The sequence below is a fragment of the Lagopus muta genome, chromosome 11, assembly GCF_023343835.1.
Source record: "Lagopus muta isolate bLagMut1 chromosome 11, bLagMut1 primary, whole genome shotgun sequence".
In the NCBI taxonomy this organism is placed as follows: Eukaryota; Metazoa; Chordata; class Aves; order Galliformes; family Phasianidae; genus Lagopus; species Lagopus muta.
The window spans coordinates 2,871,924-2,890,866 of record NC_064443.1 but is presented as its reverse complement, the minus strand read 5'-3'; the positions used below and the strand labels follow the sequence as shown (position 1 = coordinate 2,890,866).

The following is an 18,943-nucleotide window of genomic DNA, read 5'->3' as shown; positions in this document are numbered from 1 at the left end:
GACCTCTTTTTACAGGACTAAAGCATATTAGTAAGCTCTAGAAGGGCTTTCGGTTTTTAGGGCTCAAGGACCCATTATTCAGGCTTTGAGACTCAATTTGAGTTACAAACCCATCTTTTTATTGCTTAAACCCACATTTTTAGCCCCAAAGCTTAATTTTAAGGGCCTGAGCAAAACCCTTCTTTCTAATGCACAGTACAAAGCATTCTGTTCAGAGCCCAAAGCCACAGACTAAGGTCCAAGGCCCGAATTCTCTTTATAGGATGCAAACACTCCTCTTTGGTGCCCAAACCCTCAGTTTAAGGACAGCAAATCCCCATTTTATGTTCTTATTATCACCCTTAGGGTTCCAAATCCTATTTACAGAACCCAGTAACAACTATAAAAATGACAGTGTGGACAACAAAAGTGAGCTGGGAGCACTATTATCACACTTGGGGCTGTACAGAAATGAGGGTTCAGACAGACTTTGGGATTCAGAGGAAGGTTTGGAACCACAGCAAGTAAATACAGAGGTAGCCATCAAAAGAATACAGAGGCCTTGACCACAAAATGAGGTTTGGGCCCATAAAAGCGATGCTTTGGCACCTAAGGACGGGCCTTAACGCAACGCTCCTCAACCTGCAGCCGCTCTCGCAACTGACGGCCCCGCCCCTGCCAGAGCCTTTTGTAGATGGCGGAACCGAGCGCGGCCGAGTCAATCGCGGGCTTCAATCAGGTCCGACCCGCGCCGCTCGCCTGGACGGCGCTGCGGAGGGATGCGCGGCTGCGGTTCTCAATCAGGTCCGCTCCAAACGGATGCGCTCCGTTCCTTGGAGCCCCGCGGCTCTGGCTGCAGCCCGGCTTGTGATGCCGGTTCTGGTTCCCCGGTTCTCGGTAAACCCAATTCCAATTATTCGCTGCTTCCGGATTCCGGTTTAGTCTCCAAAATTAAGGTGGCAGATATTCAAAAATGATTCTTTGGTCCCTCAGATTTTGAGTACTAATAACAAACACAGATCTGTGTCTAAAGCTGCAGATCTCAACCATAAAAATTACTATTTTGGCATTCATCATGTGAGTAGAGAATAGCATTCAGGTTTTGGGCTCCAGGAATAAGGCTTAGAACACTCCAAACGGGTGCTTAAAACGTAGTTTGGGGCTGTAAAAAGGAGAAATTCAGCTTAAAGAAGTCTCACCTCAAAAGGAAAAAAAAAAAAAAGTGTTTTTCAACAAACAGAAGAAAAAAAAAAGTTGTGATTTTTGAAATAAAGCTTTAAACCCGCCGGAATCAGGCTTCTGACATTAAATTAAAGATGCAAACTCTAGTGAATAAGATTTGGGCTGTACAGCTGTGGGTACGGACCCTCAAACAGAGCTTCGGGCCGTAAAGACAAGGCGCCAGCAGCCTCAGGAAGAAGGCTTTGGACTTCAAACGGAGGCTTGAGACTCGGACACCAAGAGGAGCCCTTCGCTCACCAGAGCCGCCCCAGCCTCACCTCACGCCACCCGCAGCCGCTCTCGCCCTGACGGCCCCGCCGCCGCCGCCTCCCTTTCGATGGGGCGGAACCGGGCGCGGCCGAGTCCATCGCGGGCTTCAATCAGGTCCGACCCGCGCCGCTCGTCTGCACGGCGCTGCGGAGGGCTGCGCGGCCGCGGTTCTCAATCAGGTCCGCTCCAAACGGACGCTCTCGGGTCCTGGGAGCCCCGCGGCTCTGGCTGCAGCCCGGCTTGTGGGCAGTAATGCCGCTCCCGCTGCGCTGGCTCTCGGTAAACTCAAGTCCGCCGTGTCGCTGCTTCTGGATCCCGGTTCTCCCAGGAAGCGGCCTCCATCTGCCACTTCCACCAGGTGCCGCTTCGAGATCCCTGTCTCTCCGGTATCCCCGTAGAACCCGGTTCCCCCTTGGAGTGCCAGTTCTCTTCACCAAAGCTGTGTCCTCAAGGGTGAGATGTGTCCAAGGAGACCATCCTTGAGTATTGCAGGATGACTGGGATCCAAGACCCTGTCGTCTCCCCTGTGGAAAGGGTCCTCTGAACTGCCCCTTCCTCCAGCTGCTCAAATATTTCTGAGATGAAAGTCCTGCGTTCCCAAGCACTGGAAGTAATGGAGAAGGTGAAGAAGTCTCTAGTCAGGTGAGGCTGGAGGCCCTGGGCTGGTGTCTGCATGGGGTGATTTTTAAGCCTGGCAAGAGCTCATTCACCAGCTCGTAGTACTCCCCATTTGGGGCTGCCCTGACGTACAAAACACAGCTTTTCCTAGTGTACAGGAGAGCCCCATAGTGTATTGTTGCCACCAGCAAGCACACAGCCCAGTCTGTGCAGTGTTGCTCTCAGAAAAGCAGAGCAGGACTCTCCAGGCTGGGGGAATTGGCTAAGCACAGTGATCATGGCTTGGGATACACAGAGCAGAGGGATCACCACCTTGAACAGAAGAATTCTGTGTTTCCCTCCTATGTCCTTCTTGGATGCTGTTTCCTGGTAGACTCCTTATTTCTGGTTGAAAGGGTAGGAAAATTGCCAACTCATTCTTCTGATGGAAGAAGGGCTGAGATAAGGATGGAAAGGTCACTCGACAGTCACCACCATGGGCAAAATATACTCAGCGTGGGGAAGATTAATTGAGTTTATTGCTATCTGAGAACAGCACAGTGAGAACTTAAAGCACAAAGTCCAGACAACTTGCCACATAACACCAGTCACAATGCTGGGAGCAGCTGGGTCAGCGCTGATGGGGCTTGGAACTGGGGCTTTGGCCCAACAGACACAGCAGACGGAACGGAGCTGGTTTGTATTGCAATGCCAGGAGCAGCTCTGACTGTGCCATTCTGGGTGTTGCTGTGTGAGAAGGAAGGGCCAGGCAACATCCAGGGGTGCTGCTGCTGCAGCTGCCTCCGGTCAGGGGCTGGTGGTGGGGATGGGAGCAGTCAGGATAGGGAGCACTGCCAGTGCAGGCAGAAACGTGTTCAGGCCCACAGCAGGACCCCACTGGGCTGTGGGGCCATCCAATGGTAAAAGGAGGGGTGCTGAGCAGAGGGGGAGGGGGTCAGAGAGGTGGTGGTGGTACTCGGTGACATCTCTGCCCTGCCACGGGGCAGGAGCCACATCTGCCCATCTCCTCTTGGCAGGATGGAACGGAGACACCCCAGCTGCCCCCAAGAGGCCTGGCCAGAGAAGCTTATGGTATCGCAGGTCTCCAGGCTCCAGTGGGGTTCTGATGAGGTGTGTGAGGTGCAGGTGTCCTTTGGCCCAGGTGAGCGTCCTTCTGCCTCGGACATGTCACCGCAGGAAGAGGATCCCCTGAGCTGTATCCGTGCCTGCTGCACACGCAGACCCCAGGTAGCGGGCACTCTGTGCTTCCCTGGCTGTCCCTGCCCGGCCGTGCCCAGCTGGTGCCCTGATGCCAGCACCCGTAACTCCTCTCGCCGTCTCAGACAGAGTCACAGAAGCTGACCTTTCTGGCCTCCGTCCGTGCTGTCTGCGAAGCGGAGGACTGCGGTGCCCATTACCGGCTGTGCGTCTGCCCTCTGGAGGTGGCGCAGTGCATTGAGGTAAGGGGAGCACCGCAGGGCCGGGCGGTGGGCACAGCCCTGCCCACCGCGGGGTCGCTGGGGAGACCCAGGAGCTGGGAGGGGTGCTGGGATGGGGTGCCGGGGCTCCGTCGGCCAAGCAGGGCGCGCCGCGCCGTCCCGTCCCTTCCCGTCCCACCGTGCCCTCAGGCGCTGCTGCAGGAGGAGCCCGCCGAGCGCCTGGACACGGAGCTGCGGCAGCAGGCCATCAGCGCCGTCGCCGCCATGAGGTACCGCCCAGCCCAGCGCCGGCCAACGTGGTGGCACCGGTCCCGGCCGGGGGCCCTGAGCGGGGCAGGCAGCGGGGCGCAGGGTGCCGAGCGGAGCATCGCGCCTCCGCCCTCTCTCCCCTTACAGCAGCGCGTGGCCGCTTCCGGAGGAGCGGAAGAGCGGCCTCTTGCGTGCCTGCCTCAGCAGCGTCCTCCGCCTCCCTCGCCACGAGGACGCGAAGGACCTGGACGCTGCGCTCTACACGGAGGTGCGCACGGGCTGGGCCCTGGGGACGCGTCCTGGGCACCACCGCCGGGATGCCGCTCTGCTGCCAGCAGGACGCAGCAGGGACGGCCGCCCTGACCGCCGTCCTCCTTGCAGACCATGGAAGCCCTGCACCGCCTGCTGCAGGGGCTGGTGGGCAGCGCAGGCACCTCTGTCCTCATGGAGCTGCAGAACATCCTGGAGGTCTGGCTGCGGCAAGGCTGGGATTTGCCGTAAAGGGGGGATCCACGCGAGATCTCCCCAGGGCCAGCTGCGGGCAAGGGGTGCCGGCCCAAGACCGGCCCTTGTGGGGTCAGAGGGGTGGGTGGGGATCGGCGGGAAGGCGGCGGGGCCGCAGCAGGACAGGGATGGAACACCCACCTCCACTGCAGCTGGGGAGCGAGAAGAAGGACGAGCGCCCCGTGCTGTGGGCACACCGGCAGCTTTTCTCTCCACAGCTCCTGCTGCCCTTCACCACGTGCCAGCTGGCGGCCGTGGAGGAGAGGGCCGTGGCGTGCATTGGCAGGCTGCTCGCCTTCAGCAACACCTGCTCCTTGCCCAAGGTAGGGAGCACACAGCTCCAGCACCCCATCCTGTCTAGCCAGCTGGAGCCCACCTGTCTCCAGGCCTGCACAGAGCTGGGCTGGGCCCTGCTGCTCTGCTCAGCTGTGCATCTCTGCTGTGTCTCTCCCCAGGTGTGCTCCTGCTTCATGGGAGCTGCGGTGCTCCGGCATCACTGCACAGAGAACCAACGCTTCCCTTTGCTGGGGAAGCTGGCTGGGCAGCTGATCCTGTGCTGCACCTCCACTGATGAGAGGACCAGAGATGAGGCAATGAAGGCTGTCCATCAGCTTTTCATTTTCATCGCCTCCCAAAGTGAGAGGAGTTGTGTGCCCAAGTTGGCCCTGGCCCAGCCCTCAGGTGCCCAGGCCCCTCACTGACATTGTGTCCGCTTCTCTCCAGGAATGTGGCTGTGGAAGAAGGATCCCAAGAAGCCACAGCTCCGGGAACGCTGGCAAACACTGTTCTACGAACACGTTTCCCAAGAGAACAATGCCAGCAAAATCTTCAGGGTAAGAAGAGCAAACCCTGAGCCCACAGGAGAACCCAGGCCTGCAGTGACAGGAAGAGCACAGGCACTGTCCCCCAGCAGCCCTGGTGCCCGCGGGGCCCTCACGCTCTGTACCCCAGGCATCACCCAGCCCAGCCCCTGCTCCCAGCTCTCCTGAGGCACCCGCACAGCCAAGCAGCCCTGCAGGGGATGAGTCGTCCCTCCTCCCCTTTCTCCCACAGATGTTCCTGAAATACCTTCAGTACCCTGAAAGGGTGAGCATCTTCCTCACAGCCATTGAGAGCATGACAGCGCCGAGCCTCCACAGCACCGAGCTGGCTGCCCACATGGTGGATGTGCTGGCAGCAGAGGCTCGCTTCCCTCCAGGGCAGGTGGGAACCTGCGGCTGCCACAGCTCCCGCCCTCGGGGCTCTGCCCCATCCCTGGCACCGCGTTTGGCCAGCAGGCAGCAGAGGGGACGGCGGCAGGGCCCTGCTCCGGTGCCTTTCCATTCTCACGTGTGTCCCCCTCCAGGTGCGAAAGATTGTGAAGACGATCTACGGCAGCCTGCCTTCCATCGAAGCTGAGCCGGCTCTCGAAAGCCTGGGCAGGGCCCTGCTCGTGCTGGCCGGCAAACACCCGAGGGAGATGGTTAGCAGCCTGCTGGGCTGCTCCCCCACCTGCACCAGGTCCGAGGCCCACGGCCCTCGGGGCTCCTCTCCCCTCCCCGCCCCACGGCCGTCAGCCAGGCGGGGGCAGCCACGCTGACAGCCCTGGGGACCCGCAGTGTCACCGTCACCATGTGGAGGGAAATGCTCTCGGAGCCCTCAGCTGTGGAGAAGGTGCTGCAGGAGCTGCTCCAAGTGCTCACAAACCATTCTCTGTGGCACACGTCTGCATCCACTGGGGACAGGCCACGTGTTCTCGCCCTGGCTGTGAGTTCCTCACTCACCCAGCTCAGCTGAGCCCCTTCTCCCCTTCCCTGTCCACTCCCAAGCCTGGTTTCTGCCCTGGGGCACTGGAACACACTCCTAGACCTGCCTGGTGCTCTGGGGGTGTCCCTCTCCATCTGTTCCTCCATTCCCACACCTCTTGAGGTGGGCTGGAAACCTGGGGGATGGGACAAAGCATCCGGGTGCTTTCAGCAGGCAGCGAGGACCATCCCTGAGATACTCCAGCTGCCTCTTGTCATGAAGGAGGCCGAGGCCATTTTCCCCCAGCTCTTCCTGGCCCTCCTCCTGCAAGTGTCCTTCACCACGGAGCTGACACTGCAGGAGGTGGGAATCTTCTGGGAGGAGCACCGGCAGCACCAGCTCACTCCCATCAGGTGCCGCATCCCCGTCCCCCCGCTGCACCAGGACCCGGTGCTGGGGCTCCCGATGCGACTCGCACCCTTCTCCACCTGCAGGTCCGCGGTGCAGGCCTTGAAGGTGCTGCTCTGCAGCGTGGGCCTCCAGAGGCAGATGGAGGCCATCCAGGAGCAGGGGGGCTGGGACGCGCTTCTCAGCACCGTCACCCACCTCCAGGGCGTGCAGGTGGTGGCCAGGTGAGAGCCCTTCCTTGTGGTGATGGGGAGCACCCAGCTCTCAGACAAAGCGCTGCCACAGCACACAGCCTGTGGCCCCTGGGGCACTGTGGCAGCAGAGCACGGCCAGGAGAGCTGTGCCCGCCCGGCTCAGGGCTGATGGTGCCTTCTTATCCCTGCCAGGGTGATGAGGGAACTGCCTGGTGCGCTGCGTGACCCCATCTTCCATCAGCTGGTTGAGCTGCTTAGCACCAAGCTCTGCTCCTGGGAGATGGTGGCCATGGTCTTCCTCGCTGAGGTGAGCAGCAGCTGCAGAAGCAGTGAACGTGGAGCTGCGGGACCTCCACAGCAACCCTGCTGCCTCCCTCGGGGCCAGGCCTGGCCGTGCCCTGCTGTCCTTGCCCCGAGCTGGTGGTAGGACTCAGCACTAAGAGCCGCGTGTGTTGCAGATGCTGGAGTGCGTGGACCCCAGTGAAGAGCTGCACCGCGTCGTGAGCCTCTTCAACACCTGTCTGCAGAGCCAGAGCGTGGGCACGCAGCAGCTGGTGCTCAGGAGCATCCTGGAGCTCAGCAAGAGGCCGGACGCGGTGAGCAGGAGCAGCTCTCTGCCCATCAGCTGCCTGCTGCCCCGGGGCTGTGTGGGACCGCCCTGCCTGCCAGCACCATGCCATGATGACAAGCCAGTAGGGAGGCTGCAGCTGGAGCCGTTCTGCCCCAGCAATGGTCTCTGTTGGGCTGTTTTTCCCGCAGGCGAGGAAAATGCTCGGCCTGCTGCCGTGCATCATGGAGCAGCTGCAGGATGCAGACAGCGGCGCCCGCGCCGTGGCCCTGCCAGTGCTCAGCACCCTGCTGCGGCTCCTGGAGAGGGGGAAGCTCAGCCTCGTGGCTCTGGAGCTGGCCGGCAATCTCCCAGCGCTTTTTGAGGACGTAAGGGGAGCAGGGAGCCCAGCTTGCTAGGGATGTGGCCGGGCCCCCAGTGTCCCCACGCTGGCGGTGCTGGCCCTGCTCACAGTAGACTTGGAGCTGACATTTACATCCTTCCTTCCTCCTCGCAGGAGTCTGGCACGGTGCGCCAGCTCTCCATGCACCTCTTCCTTGACACGCTGAGCTTTGTGGAGGGCAGAGAGAAGAGGAAGATGCGGAAGGAGGTGTACAGGAGCCTGGTCCCGCTGTATCTGCACCTGCACGACGAGGAAGAGAGCGTGGCCAAGGTGGGAACTGCGTTCATTTGGGGGAGGGCGGCGCTGCCCCTGCGCTGCCCCCCAAACACAGGGGTGCTGCAGCCCACGGCAGCGTCAGCCCCTGCAGCTGCATCCTCCCTGCGGAGGGGCTGCGAGGATCGCAGGCTCTGCCTCTGCTCGGACTGCAGTGGCATCTCAGCCGTTTGGCAGGCCTCCCAGAAAGCCTTCCTTGGTGCCACACGGTTCCTGCGCTGGAGGCGGCTGCAGCGCCTGGCAGAGGTGGCGCAGTTCTGGCAGATCGGCGAGTGCCTGGTGCGCGCATTCCCACAGCCCAGGACAGGCTCAGTTCTGCTCCGCGCTGACTCCGTGCCCTTTTCTCTCCAGCTGGTGGAGAGGAGGAAGAGCGCAGCGCAGGACTACCTGGGCCAGAGCCTGCTCTACCTACAGAGCCCGCAGGAGCCCCTGCGGCGGGAGGCCGTGAGGTTCATCGGTGAGCCACGAGTCTGAGCTTCCCCTGTGCCCGGCCCTCCATGCTGCACCCAGGGAGCAGCCGGGCTCGCTGAACATATGACCGCAGAGCTCGTTGGGAGGCACGAGAGCACAACGGCGCGGACCAGGTGGTGGCGGTTCGGGCGGCGCTGACCCCGCGGGACGGAACCCGGCGCCCTCCGGCGGCTCCGCGGCGCACCGCGCACCGCTGCGCTCCGGCGGGGCTGGGGGACCCTGCGGCTGGTGCCCAGAGAGGAGGAGGAGGGTTCTGCACTTGGAACGTCGGGGTGAGCGACTTTTTACACGGTCTGATAGGACAAAGGGTAACGATTTTAAACTGAAAGAGGGGAGATTTAGGTGAGATGCTAGGGCTTAATTCTTCACTCAGAGGGCTGTGAGGTGCTGGCACTGCTGCGCAGAGCTGTGGGTGCCAAGCTTGGAAGTGCCCCAGGCCATGGAGGGGCCCTGGGCAGCCCGAGCTGGGGGACAGTCAGACCATGGCAAGAGTGGGGCTGGGGGCTGGGAGGTCCCTTAGGACACAACCATGCTGTGATTGATTAGCCAGGAGCTGGGCAGGGTGCATCGCTCTGAGCTTTATGCATGGCTCATTTGCACTTTTTGAGGCAGGAGAGGCTCCCCGGGGTTACGTTCTCTGCATCACCACCTCCTCAGGCCACAGATACTTGCTATGGTGACAGGACTGGTGCTACGCAGAGCCACACGCTGTCACCAGTGGTGCTTGGCCCTATTCCCATGTTGTCACAAACCTTTGATGCAGGAAGGAAGGTGGGAGGCAAATCCCATCCCAGGAGGTTATAAGTACTCGGGGGCCACCTGTGTGCCTTTTGTGCCTGGGATTCTGCATCCTGCACAGGACCCTGCAGTGTGCTCACAGCTACTGCTCATTGTCAGTTCTTGCAGGGCCTCTACTGGCTGCATCCAGCTCACCAAGCAGCAGCGCACGGCATCAGGCACAGTGACATCATGAGGCTAGGAAAGCACACAGAAGTGCAGCCAGGCCCCCACCTCTGTCCTGGGCACACATGGGGTCCTTCTGAGGCTCAGCCAGCCCTGGGGAAAGGCAGAACGCATTTAAAAAACAGAAAAGGAAAAGGAAAAAAGAAAAAAAAAAACACAACCAACAAAAGAACACTTTATTTACATAAATTACAAAAAAAAAAAAAAAAAAAGGAATCTTGGGCACAGAAAAAACCTACTCTTAAAAAGGGCTCTGCCCCCTGGGGCCCCATCACTCAACAGTCCTCTGAGGCCCTCTTCAGGTGCTGCTGGGGTCTGCAGTGCCCCAAGGCATGGAGCAGGTGTCCGGGGAGGCTCCTGTCCCTCTGCCACCATGGGATGGGAGCATGCAGAGCTCCTCAGGGACAGGGCCATGGCTGGGAGCCTGCAAACCCAGGAGTAAAAATGAAGAGGAAAAGAGAAAGTGCCACCGGTACAGGTGTGGGGGTCCGGGTGTGCTGGGGAGGCTGGTGTGGTGCCTGGCTCATCCGAGGGGGTTGTGACATTGGAGAGAAAGTGGGGTGAGTGAGGGCAGCGTGCTCTGCGTGGAGGAGGGGTATGGTGGGCCATGGCTCAGGGCTAGCAAAGCGTGATGGAAAGTGCAGCTCAGTGCAAGGGAGCTGGGAATGGGGCTGCGCACCGCTGATGGGCACGAGGGATGAGTGCTGTGATGCTGAGGCTGGGCTGGGGGCCACCTTCCTGCTCCTCCAGCCCCTACGCTGGGGCTGCTGCTCCCTGTGAAGGGATGGGCTGGGGCATGGCCTCCCCCCAGCCTTCACAAGGACGACGTCGTGGAGTCTACCGCCTCGCGGCCATTGCACACTGTGGGCACGTACTGTGAGGCCGAGCCTGGTGGGGAAAGGCACCAATTATGAGAGGGGGGATCCAGCAGCAGCCCCCACCTGGGGTATCCCAGTGCAGTGATGGACCCCCAGGAGCAGCTCTGGGGTGGAGGACTTGGGATACAGCGGCCGATCCCTTGGGTGCTGCAGCACCCCTACCTCCTGCTCCGCAGGTCCCCCTCCCAGCTGTCCCCCTGTCCCTCCCCAGCCTAGCTGCACTCACCGTGGGACTGGCTGGAGCCAGCGGCCGCCATGCTGAAGCGCGCCGTGCCCACGCGGTGGCTGGCCACATTCTTCTGTGGCTGGAAGAGGATGATGTGGAGCTTGGGAGTGAAGAGGCAGCCGAGGACCACCGTGCCGCTGAGGCTCACTGAGATGCACATGGTGGTGGTCTGCACCTGGAGGCAGAGGGGTGAGCGTCACAGGTGTGGTAGCATCACGCACCCAGGCAAGAGCGTGGATGGGGCCCTCATCAGCCCTTCCCCAGACCCTCCCAGACCTGTGCTGCCCCGGTCATGCGGGCTGCTCTGGTTGGGCCCCATGGGTATCCCCAGAACTCAGGCTCTTACTCGGTAGTCGCTGGAGGTCACGTAAAAGATGGGCAGGAAGGCCAGCCAGATGATGCAGGTCGTGTACATGGTGAAGCCAATGAACTTGGCCTCATTGAAGTTTTCAGGGCATTTCCGTGTCTTGAAGGCGTAGACCGTGCACAGGACAATCAAGAGGACGTTGTAGGTGAGCGAAATGAGCATGTTGGAGTCACGGTTGTTGCACTTGAGGGTGACAATGTACCTCTTGTCAGGCTCGGTCTCCTTGCCTGTACCAGGCGTCTCCACCAGCAGCCAGATGATGACGATGATCAGCTGGCAGGAGATGAGGGCCATGCAGATGACCACCTGTGATGTAGGGCTGATGAAGCGAGGGCGCTGGACCCCCTCCTTCACCCCGCTGAAGATCCTGGCGATGCGATTTGTCTTGGTCAAGAGGGCCGAATAGCAGACAGCAAAAGATGTGCCCAGCCCCAGGCGCCGGAGCGTGCACACCTCGGTGGAAGGCTTTGCAATGAAGATGAAGGTCATGCTGTAGCACATGAGGACCCCGGTCAAGAGAATGTAACAGAGCTCCCGTCCAGAGGCCTTCACAATGGGAGTGTCATTGTTCTTCATGAAGACACCAAAAACAAAGAGAGTGGAGATAAATCCCAAGCAAGAGATGGTGACGGGACCGATGGCCCAGACATCTTTCCAACGGATGTACTCCTGGGGCAACTCGTAGCAGCCATTCAGGGTCTCATTGGGCCAGTAACCCAAACCACAGTCCATGCAGGTGAACTCATCCAGCAGGTACTCGTAGGGCTGGCAGGGGATGCAGATCCAGCAGCAGATGTCTCCTGGCTGCATGCTTTTGATCTCGTTCTTCTTGCATGGATCACTGCACTGGGACACTGGGATGGACACCTCTGCCCAGGGGATGAGGCTGGTGTTGAGGATGAGCCCCTCGGCCCAGTAGCCCACCTTCTGGTACCTGTACCGCCCATCCATGCGGTGATAGTTGAAGATATTGTAGCGCCCAATCCCATCACCATAGCGGTCAAATCGAACAACGCTCTCAGTGTCTGCTGGCCTGAATGGAGCTGGAGAGATGAGAAATGGAGATGGTCACTGCCTGGACAGCTGGCCCATGGTGTGGGATCACACGCGCTCCCACGGGGATGCACCGAGGAGACACAGCCCACCATGGCCAAGAGGCTATTTCCAACCTGTCCCCTTGCCCCTCATGCCTAGAATGCAGCATTATTGTTTGGGATTGTGAGAGTAGTGGTGCATAATGCTCTCACCATGGTTGGCAGCCTCTAGCCATGCTGCAGGGCAAAGCAGGGGGGTCTGCATAGCCGTGCAGTATCACTGCCCCCCAAACCTCCATGGCTCTGAGTGGTACATAGGGCTCAGCCCAGAGGGAATGATGGTTCTGACTGACCCCAGAGCTGTGGGCTCCTGATTGAGGCTCTCCCTCCAGCTTAGTCCCTGAGAGGTGACTAAATCAATCACAGAGCAAGTGGCTGAAGTCTCCAAGGAGAGACCGAAACCTCAAGGAGGAGGTGGAACATTAGAGTGAGAGTGTGACCTCCTTGATCCTCCCTGCCCCTCCACCCATTCGGCTGTGCAGCCAAGCCCTGTCTCCACCTCTGGACTCACCATCAAAATTAACATTGAGCATGAAGTCCTTGTAGAACCTCTTGCCATTGACAGGCTTCATGGAGTCGCAGAGCTTGGTGGTGTTGGGGCACAGCGCCCGGTGCATGTTGTGAAGCGAGTGAGCCATGGCGTAGACCGCATTGACCACAAAGGTGATCTTGGACTCTGGCTCAAACTTTCCCGTCTTTAAGGAGTGCCAGCTGCAGTCCTGCATGTGAAGGCTGCACTTGAACTTCTGCTCCCAAAACTCCCGAAACCAGGGATTTCGGCTGTTATTGTAGGGATGGAGGTTGAGGAAGTATGCGGCGAACTCCTGGATGGGGTACGCTGCCAGCTCGATGGTGATGGCTCCCTCCGCCACCGCCTCGCTCCCCGCCACCACGCTCTCCAGGGCTCCCCACCCATCGCTGGCCACCCATATGAAGGAGACATTGGCTCTGTGGGCGGCTGCCAGCAGCTCCCGGGCGTCCTCACTGCGGGTGAAGAGCACGACCACCTTGGCGTTGGGCTTCTGCAGCAGCGCCCGCACCACGCCGTCGTAGGTCTTCTTGTTCATGGAGCGTCCCACCTTCTCCGAGGTGGCGATGCAGATGTTGCGCATGCGGGCTTCTTGCTCAAAAGCTTCAATGCCCGTCTCGCCGTAGTCGCCCTCTGAGGCCACCGTGGAGACGTAGGTCCAGTTGAAAAAGCGGAGGATCTCCGACATGGCTTTGGCTTGGTAGAAGTCAGGCGGGACGGTGCGGGCGAAGTAGTCATAGCGAGACTTGTCGCTGAGTTTGGCACTGGTGGAGGCGTAGCTGATCTGCGGGATCTGGAAGAGCCGCAGCAGGTTGGCGACCTGCATGGGGGGGAGAGGTGAGCACAGCCAGACATGACCCCATGAGAGGCATCCCCTGAGAGCATCCACTCCTAGACACGGTGGGTGGCTGACTAACGGGCAACCCCCATCTGGAGGCTGGGGGAACCCAGTGCCCTGCAATCCGATGGACACAGGTCATCCAAGCCTTCAGTCCTGTGTTGGAGCACAGGGAACTGTGGTTGTCCCAGAGCCGGGGTGTAATGATGTTCCCTGGGCATCCTTCTGAGGGCAGGATGGAAGAGGTGATGGGGAGGTCCCTGTATGTCCATGACCACCAAGGGCTGTAGCACTGGAAAGCCTGGCCACATCCAGCCCTTGATGCCTGGCACAGGGCCTTGGGGTCATATATTCACAGAGGTTTCTCACTCCGCAATCCCAGTGTGTTCCTACTCCTTGCAGCCTCCACTCCTTTCTTTTTTTTTTCATTATTATTTTTATTAATACTTTATACTCCCCCCTCTGAGATTAAGGTTGGGAGTAAATAGATTCATGGCAAACACCGAAACTCCACTGCAGGCGAACAGAGCGATGCTCATCCGCGAGGACAAAACTGGTGCCCGCAGGGCTGGGGGGACACAGTGAGCACTGTCCCACTGAGCCCCGTGGGCCAGGCACTGCAATTGACTGCTGTGGCTGCTCTTTCCCCTCGTTATCTTCAAAAAGGAGAGAGCCCTGCTAATGAGGCTGTTAGAAAACGGCTCTCGCAGGCCGCACGCGGCTCTGCTTCCTATGCAGGAGATGCAGCTTAATTAACGTGGACAAATGTTTTTAGCTGCAAATCACCCTAATGGCACAGAAGTCCCAGAGGGCAGTGATGCTGTGGGGACATTGGAGGATGTGGGGCTGTCACCGTCTGGTGACTCTGTCGCACTGGGCGGCCCGGGACCACGTTCCTCCTGTCCCATGTGGGGTTTTCAAGGCCATTCTGACATCAGGAGGTGTCGCTGCCCCCCGTGGACATTCTGTACCCAACCACGCACCTGGGACCCATGGAAACGCAGGTGAGCTCCCTGGGAATAGCCAATCCCTAAATCCTCTCCCAGCCCACTGAGGCCACCTGTGCTCTGTCCCCACAGATGGAGCGCGACACGGCCGCAGCCATGGCCATCCAGGCGTGGTGGAGAGGACAGCTGGTGCGGAGGGCACTGCTGGTGGCGGCCAGCAGCGCACGGCGCATCCAGGGCTGGTGGCGACGGGTGGGCAGCCAGCGGAGGGAGCAGCAGCGCCTGTGGGTGCTGGCAGAGTACATCAAGCTGGAGCGAGCCATTGTCCTGCTGCAGGCTCAGGTCCGGGCATGGGTGATGCGGACAGAGTACAAACGCTGCCAGGAGGCCGCCCGCACCATCCAGACCTGCTGGCGGGAGTACGTGCAGCGCCGGGCTGGAAACTGCACCAAGGATGTGGATCTGCACATTGACATTGTCCTGGGTATTCCGGGTGACTGTGGAACCCAGAGTGAATAAAGCACCATCCCCACGGAGGGATGGCCACCTTGTGTGGGTGCTGACTCCTCTATTTGTGGCCAGTGGGGCCACAGCAGCAAACAAATGGCTCCATCCGAGGGGCTAATGCCCCCCCGCTGATGCTGGGGGTGGGACAGTATCCCATGGCATAGGGCTGGCATGCACCCACCTAGCCCCAAGCAGCCTCGACTGGTTACTTTCCTTAGCAGATGCTGAGCTCCCTGACACACAGCCCAGCAAAGAAGTAGGGCCAAGGAAGAGGATGGGCTCCGTGCTCCCCACCTCCAGGAGGTTCCCCCCCGGTGAAGGCTGAGGTTTGGCAGCCCTACAGCCAGTAAATGCCCTCTGCCACTTCTGCCCACAGCCCAGGCTCTTATCTTGCAAGGGGTACCTGGATGGAAACATCGCTGTAGGAACCCCCGATGACACCAGTGATGGCTGTGGGCACGTCATCATGGACAGCATAGGAGCCATCGGGGCAGATGTGCTCGGAGCCGTCCACTCTGGTCAGGGATGCGCGGACGAAGTCGAGTGACTGCTCGAGAGCATAGGTGTCCTTGGAGCAGGTGTCCAGGATGTGGGCACCCAGTCTCACCCCCGGCAGGATGCTTGGGTCCTTGTTGATCTCATCCAGTGCAAAGAGCATGGCCTCGAGGCGCTGGATGCCCCGGTGCTCATTGATTTTGCCACAGTCTTCACTCCCCACTCCTTTCTCATGGATGGGGAAGAGCCCCCCGATGACCAGGTCCCCTTCGGTGCTGATCTCCTTCTTGCTGTGGGTGGAGCCGTGCCCAGCAGCCAGGCAGGAGGCCAGGTGCATCAGCCAGAGCCAGGCGGCAATGGGGACCGCCATGGGGTGTGCTGGTGCTGGCTGGGGATCCGCACGCCCCATGTCACCCAGCACTGCCCGTTAAGGTGAGGGCAGCCAGGGCCCCGGCATCGAGGACGGAGCAGCGTGGTGGTGGCAGGGGGTCTGCCGCCCTATTGGAGCCTTCAGCGCCTGGAAAAGCAAAGGGAAGAAGCACTGGGTTGGCAGGTCATGGGATGAGCTGGGACTGTCCATCTGGGAGCTGTGAGGAGATGCTCAAGGTGGCTGAGCCAGGGCAGCATGCAGGTGTTTTGTGCCCCACCAGCCCGTGTCCCCCCCAGGAAGGATACCCTCAGCGAGAGCTGAGCAGATGTGACAGCTCCAGCAGCAACCCAGGATCTGCAGGATGTAGCAAGTGACACATATGTGGACAGACACGCAGGGCCACCCTGGCTGCCCAGCTCCCCGGGATGAGCTGGCACGTGTGGAGAGGCAGGCAGTCAGTGCTGCAGCAGTTCCAGGCAATGCAGCCTAGTGGGGGATAGCTTTTCTGGTTGGTAAAGCATTGGGAAAAGAGCCAGGGATGTCACCCAGGGGCTGGGACATCACCCAGAGCAGGGACTGAGGCAGACTCGATACCAGATCAGAGCCCCCTGACCCCAGTGCCACCTGCTCGGCCAGAGCCAGCTGCTCCATCCCAATGCAAGGGGCACAGCCATGCTCCCACCCTGTCCAGCCCCCGAGCCCCTTCCCCACTGGGTGCCAGCTCCATCCTGCAGTGCTCTAGAGGCTGTTCTCTCACCACCGCCCCTTCCTTCCTTGTACACTAAATTCAGAGATTTCAGTAGAAGTAAGAGCCAGGTTTGCTGGCTTCCTCTGCATAAACCACGGAGGAGCTGGGGAATCAAAGGCTTTTGCAACAGACAGGCCTTTTTTTGGCAGTAAATGAGGTCCCCTCAGAAATGAGTTGTCTTTTCCCACACCATGAGAGGGATTTGTTTCCCATTTAAAGTCAGCTGCTGGAATCCCACAGGACCAGGGCTTTCAGGGGCTGTGAAAGGAGGGGACCCCCTCAGCCTGACAGCCCCAGCCCCAGGTGGCCACAGCTCACGGAGGGCCCCAGGTGGGACCCATCAGAGGAAGGGCATCTTCAGCTCTCCCAAAGGGCGCTCCCAAAATCATCAGCTCCATTAGGGAGCCAAAGATGGCTGCAGCCATCCCTGGAGCCGCTCACTGGGCTGACACGGTGCTCGGGGGAAACTGGCCCTGGGAATAACTGGAGAATATCTGGGGTGCGAAGCACCCGACTGGGCAGAGCCACAGCTGTCCCAGTGGCCACGGTGCATTGGGAAGGCTCTGCCAGCTCCCATCTGCTTGCAGCCTCCCTCTACCTGAAAGCATCAACAATCAGGGATGTTTACATCACACAGTTGGTCCCGTGCTCCCCAGAGCACCCTGACACCTGCAGAAATGCAGGAGGACCCTGGTTGCTGCCCTGCTTTCAGGAGGGGATGCACGTCCAGCTGTGATCACAAAGCTTTGCAGCCAGGACCCTGCCCTGGGCTCAGCACCGTGCATGCAGGTGCGCACCCGTGCAAGGTGCATGGGCAAGCACTGCGGGGGGGCTTGCACACCAACGCCATGCGCTCTGCAGGCACACCCATGCAGGGGCACCGTGTGTGCTCACGCCTGCAGCATGCGGGTAACGGGCCATGCCCTGCACAGGTCCACACGTGTGTACAAAGCGGCACGTTGCAGCGCACGCATGCCGTGCGGCCACACACACGTGTGCACAACGCCGGGAGCAGGGTGACACCTGGAAGCGCCTCCAAAACCTCCTCTCTTTAGGTCGATCCGTACATTGCAGCCACTAGTCCAGCCGGCGGGAGCAGAAGGGGAGGACGCAAAGAAGAGCGGCCGGCAGAACGTCAGGGTGCTTCTGCCCCGCCGCATCACCCGTGCGCTCGGGGAGGATGCGGGGTCAGCCGTGCACCCAGCCGGCCCGAAGCACCCCAGGGACCGGCAGTCCCCGGAGCAGCGAGCGAAGGGCAGGCGGGGGCTGTCCCCGCATCTGCCGCGCTGTCACCTCCGCGCCCCGGCGCCGCGCACCCGGAGCCGCAGCCGGACGGGCCGGTGGCCTCGGCGTCTCCTCTGGGGCTCGCGGCGAAGCTCCCGGTGAACCCGCGGCCCCCGGCACGGTGCCGGCCCCCAGCCTCCGCTGTTCTCCCTCCGGCCCGCGACTCCCGGCACTGACAGCGGTGCCGCGGACCCGACGGCTCCCGGAGCGGCCGAGCCCCGTTCTCCGGGCACAGCCGCTCGGGCGGCCCGAGACCACGGGAACGAGTACGGCGGAGACGCGGGATCCGCAGCCCTTACCTGGGCCCGGCGGGGCTGCGCCGGGAGCCGGTGCCGATGCCGCTGCTTCTTCGGAGCTGCTGCTGCCGCCCGCCTCCCGCCGCCGCCTCTGACACTCCGCCAGCTCCAGCCCGGCGGAGCCGCTCCGCCCCCGGCCCCCGCCCCGGCCCGGCCCCGGGCAGCGGCACCCCGCGGGGCAGCGGTCGGGACACGGGCAGGGCAGGCGGCACCGCGGACGCAGAGAGCGACCTTCCGGAGAGCGGCTCGGCCCCCGCGCCCCCAGCCGCCCCCGCCGAGCACGGGGGGTCCCAGCCCCGACTGCAGCCCCGCTGCCCACGCCCGGCACCCAAGCGCCAAACCCTGGGTGATGCTCCCCGAATGCCCCCCTCCAATTCGCAGTGCAGAGCTTCCAGGGGAGCAGCTCGGGCTGCAGTTACGGTTTCGAGACCTCGACGGACTCCACCGTTTGCCCAAATTTTTCTGGTAGCCCTTCGGCCGCCCAGCATCCCACTTTGCTGCATGCACTCCCGCCCCCCCCTCCAATCCCCTCTAATGTTGTGCCGGCAGCTTGACTGGCCCCAACTCCCAGCAGTCCTGTGGGCATAACACGGGTTTTGGGGCACAAGCCAGATGTGGAGATACAACCCAGGACATCCACAACAAAGCCCCAACCTCGGCTCTCATGCAGCACCAGGTTGGAGCACCAGCACTGGATGATGGAGCGGGGCTCTGGCAGCAACAGATGCCTTTGCTGGGGGGAGAGCAGAGTGGGACCAGCACAGCCAAAACCCCACTTCCCAGCCTGGCACGAGGCACCCAGTAGCAACTACATCCCACCAGGAAGCATCCTGGCTGCTGCTGCTCCAGCATTTCTGGCAGCAGAAGAACAACAGCAAAGATCCCCCACCTTCCATTTTCCATGGGGTTAGGGGACAAGCGGGGTTAGGAGCTGCTGTCTGCCTCCAGTACTCACAGACTCAGCTGGGCATGAATATTTCAGGGGGCTTGGCTGTTTTGTAATAACCAGCAATAAAGATAAACACCGGGAAGAGCAATATTTTACCATGTGGGCTGGAGGAGTTTAATATTTTATCACTTAGAGCACAAAATATTTATAAATAATCTCCTGTCAATCACTG

At 60.6% G+C, this 18,943-nt stretch overlaps 2 protein-coding genes across 2 annotated transcripts; one reads left to right on the top strand and one right to left on the bottom strand.

The window, feature by feature from the left end:
• The first annotated feature begins 6,128 nt into the window (after positions 1–6,128).
• On the top strand, positions 6,129–14,880 carry LOC125698890 (uncharacterized). Its single transcript, XM_048957814.1, has 10 exons — positions 6,129–6,397; positions 6,479–6,616; positions 6,779–6,893; positions 7,045–7,182; positions 7,346–7,522; positions 7,651–7,806; positions 7,965–8,088; positions 8,161–8,266; positions 8,354–8,552; positions 14,255–14,880. Exons 1-10 carry the CDS (start codon positions 6,261–6,263, stop codon positions 14,639–14,641), a joined length of 1,677 nt encoding a protein of 558 aa, XP_048813771.1. The 5' UTR covers positions 6,129–6,260; the 3' UTR covers positions 14,642–14,880.
• On the bottom strand, positions 9,468–17,935 carry GRM2 (glutamate metabotropic receptor 2). The gene is made up of 6 exons (XM_048957813.1): positions 17,826–17,935; positions 15,033–15,641; positions 12,320–13,157; positions 10,694–11,757; positions 10,348–10,522; positions 9,468–10,131 (listed from the first exon to the last, which is right to left on the bottom strand). Exons 2-6 carry the CDS (start codon positions 15,531–15,533, stop codon positions 10,058–10,060), a joined length of 2,652 nt encoding a protein of 883 aa, XP_048813770.1. The 5' UTR covers positions 15,534–15,641; positions 17,826–17,935; the 3' UTR covers positions 9,468–10,057.
• Positions 17,936–18,943: the final 1,008 nt, after the last annotated feature.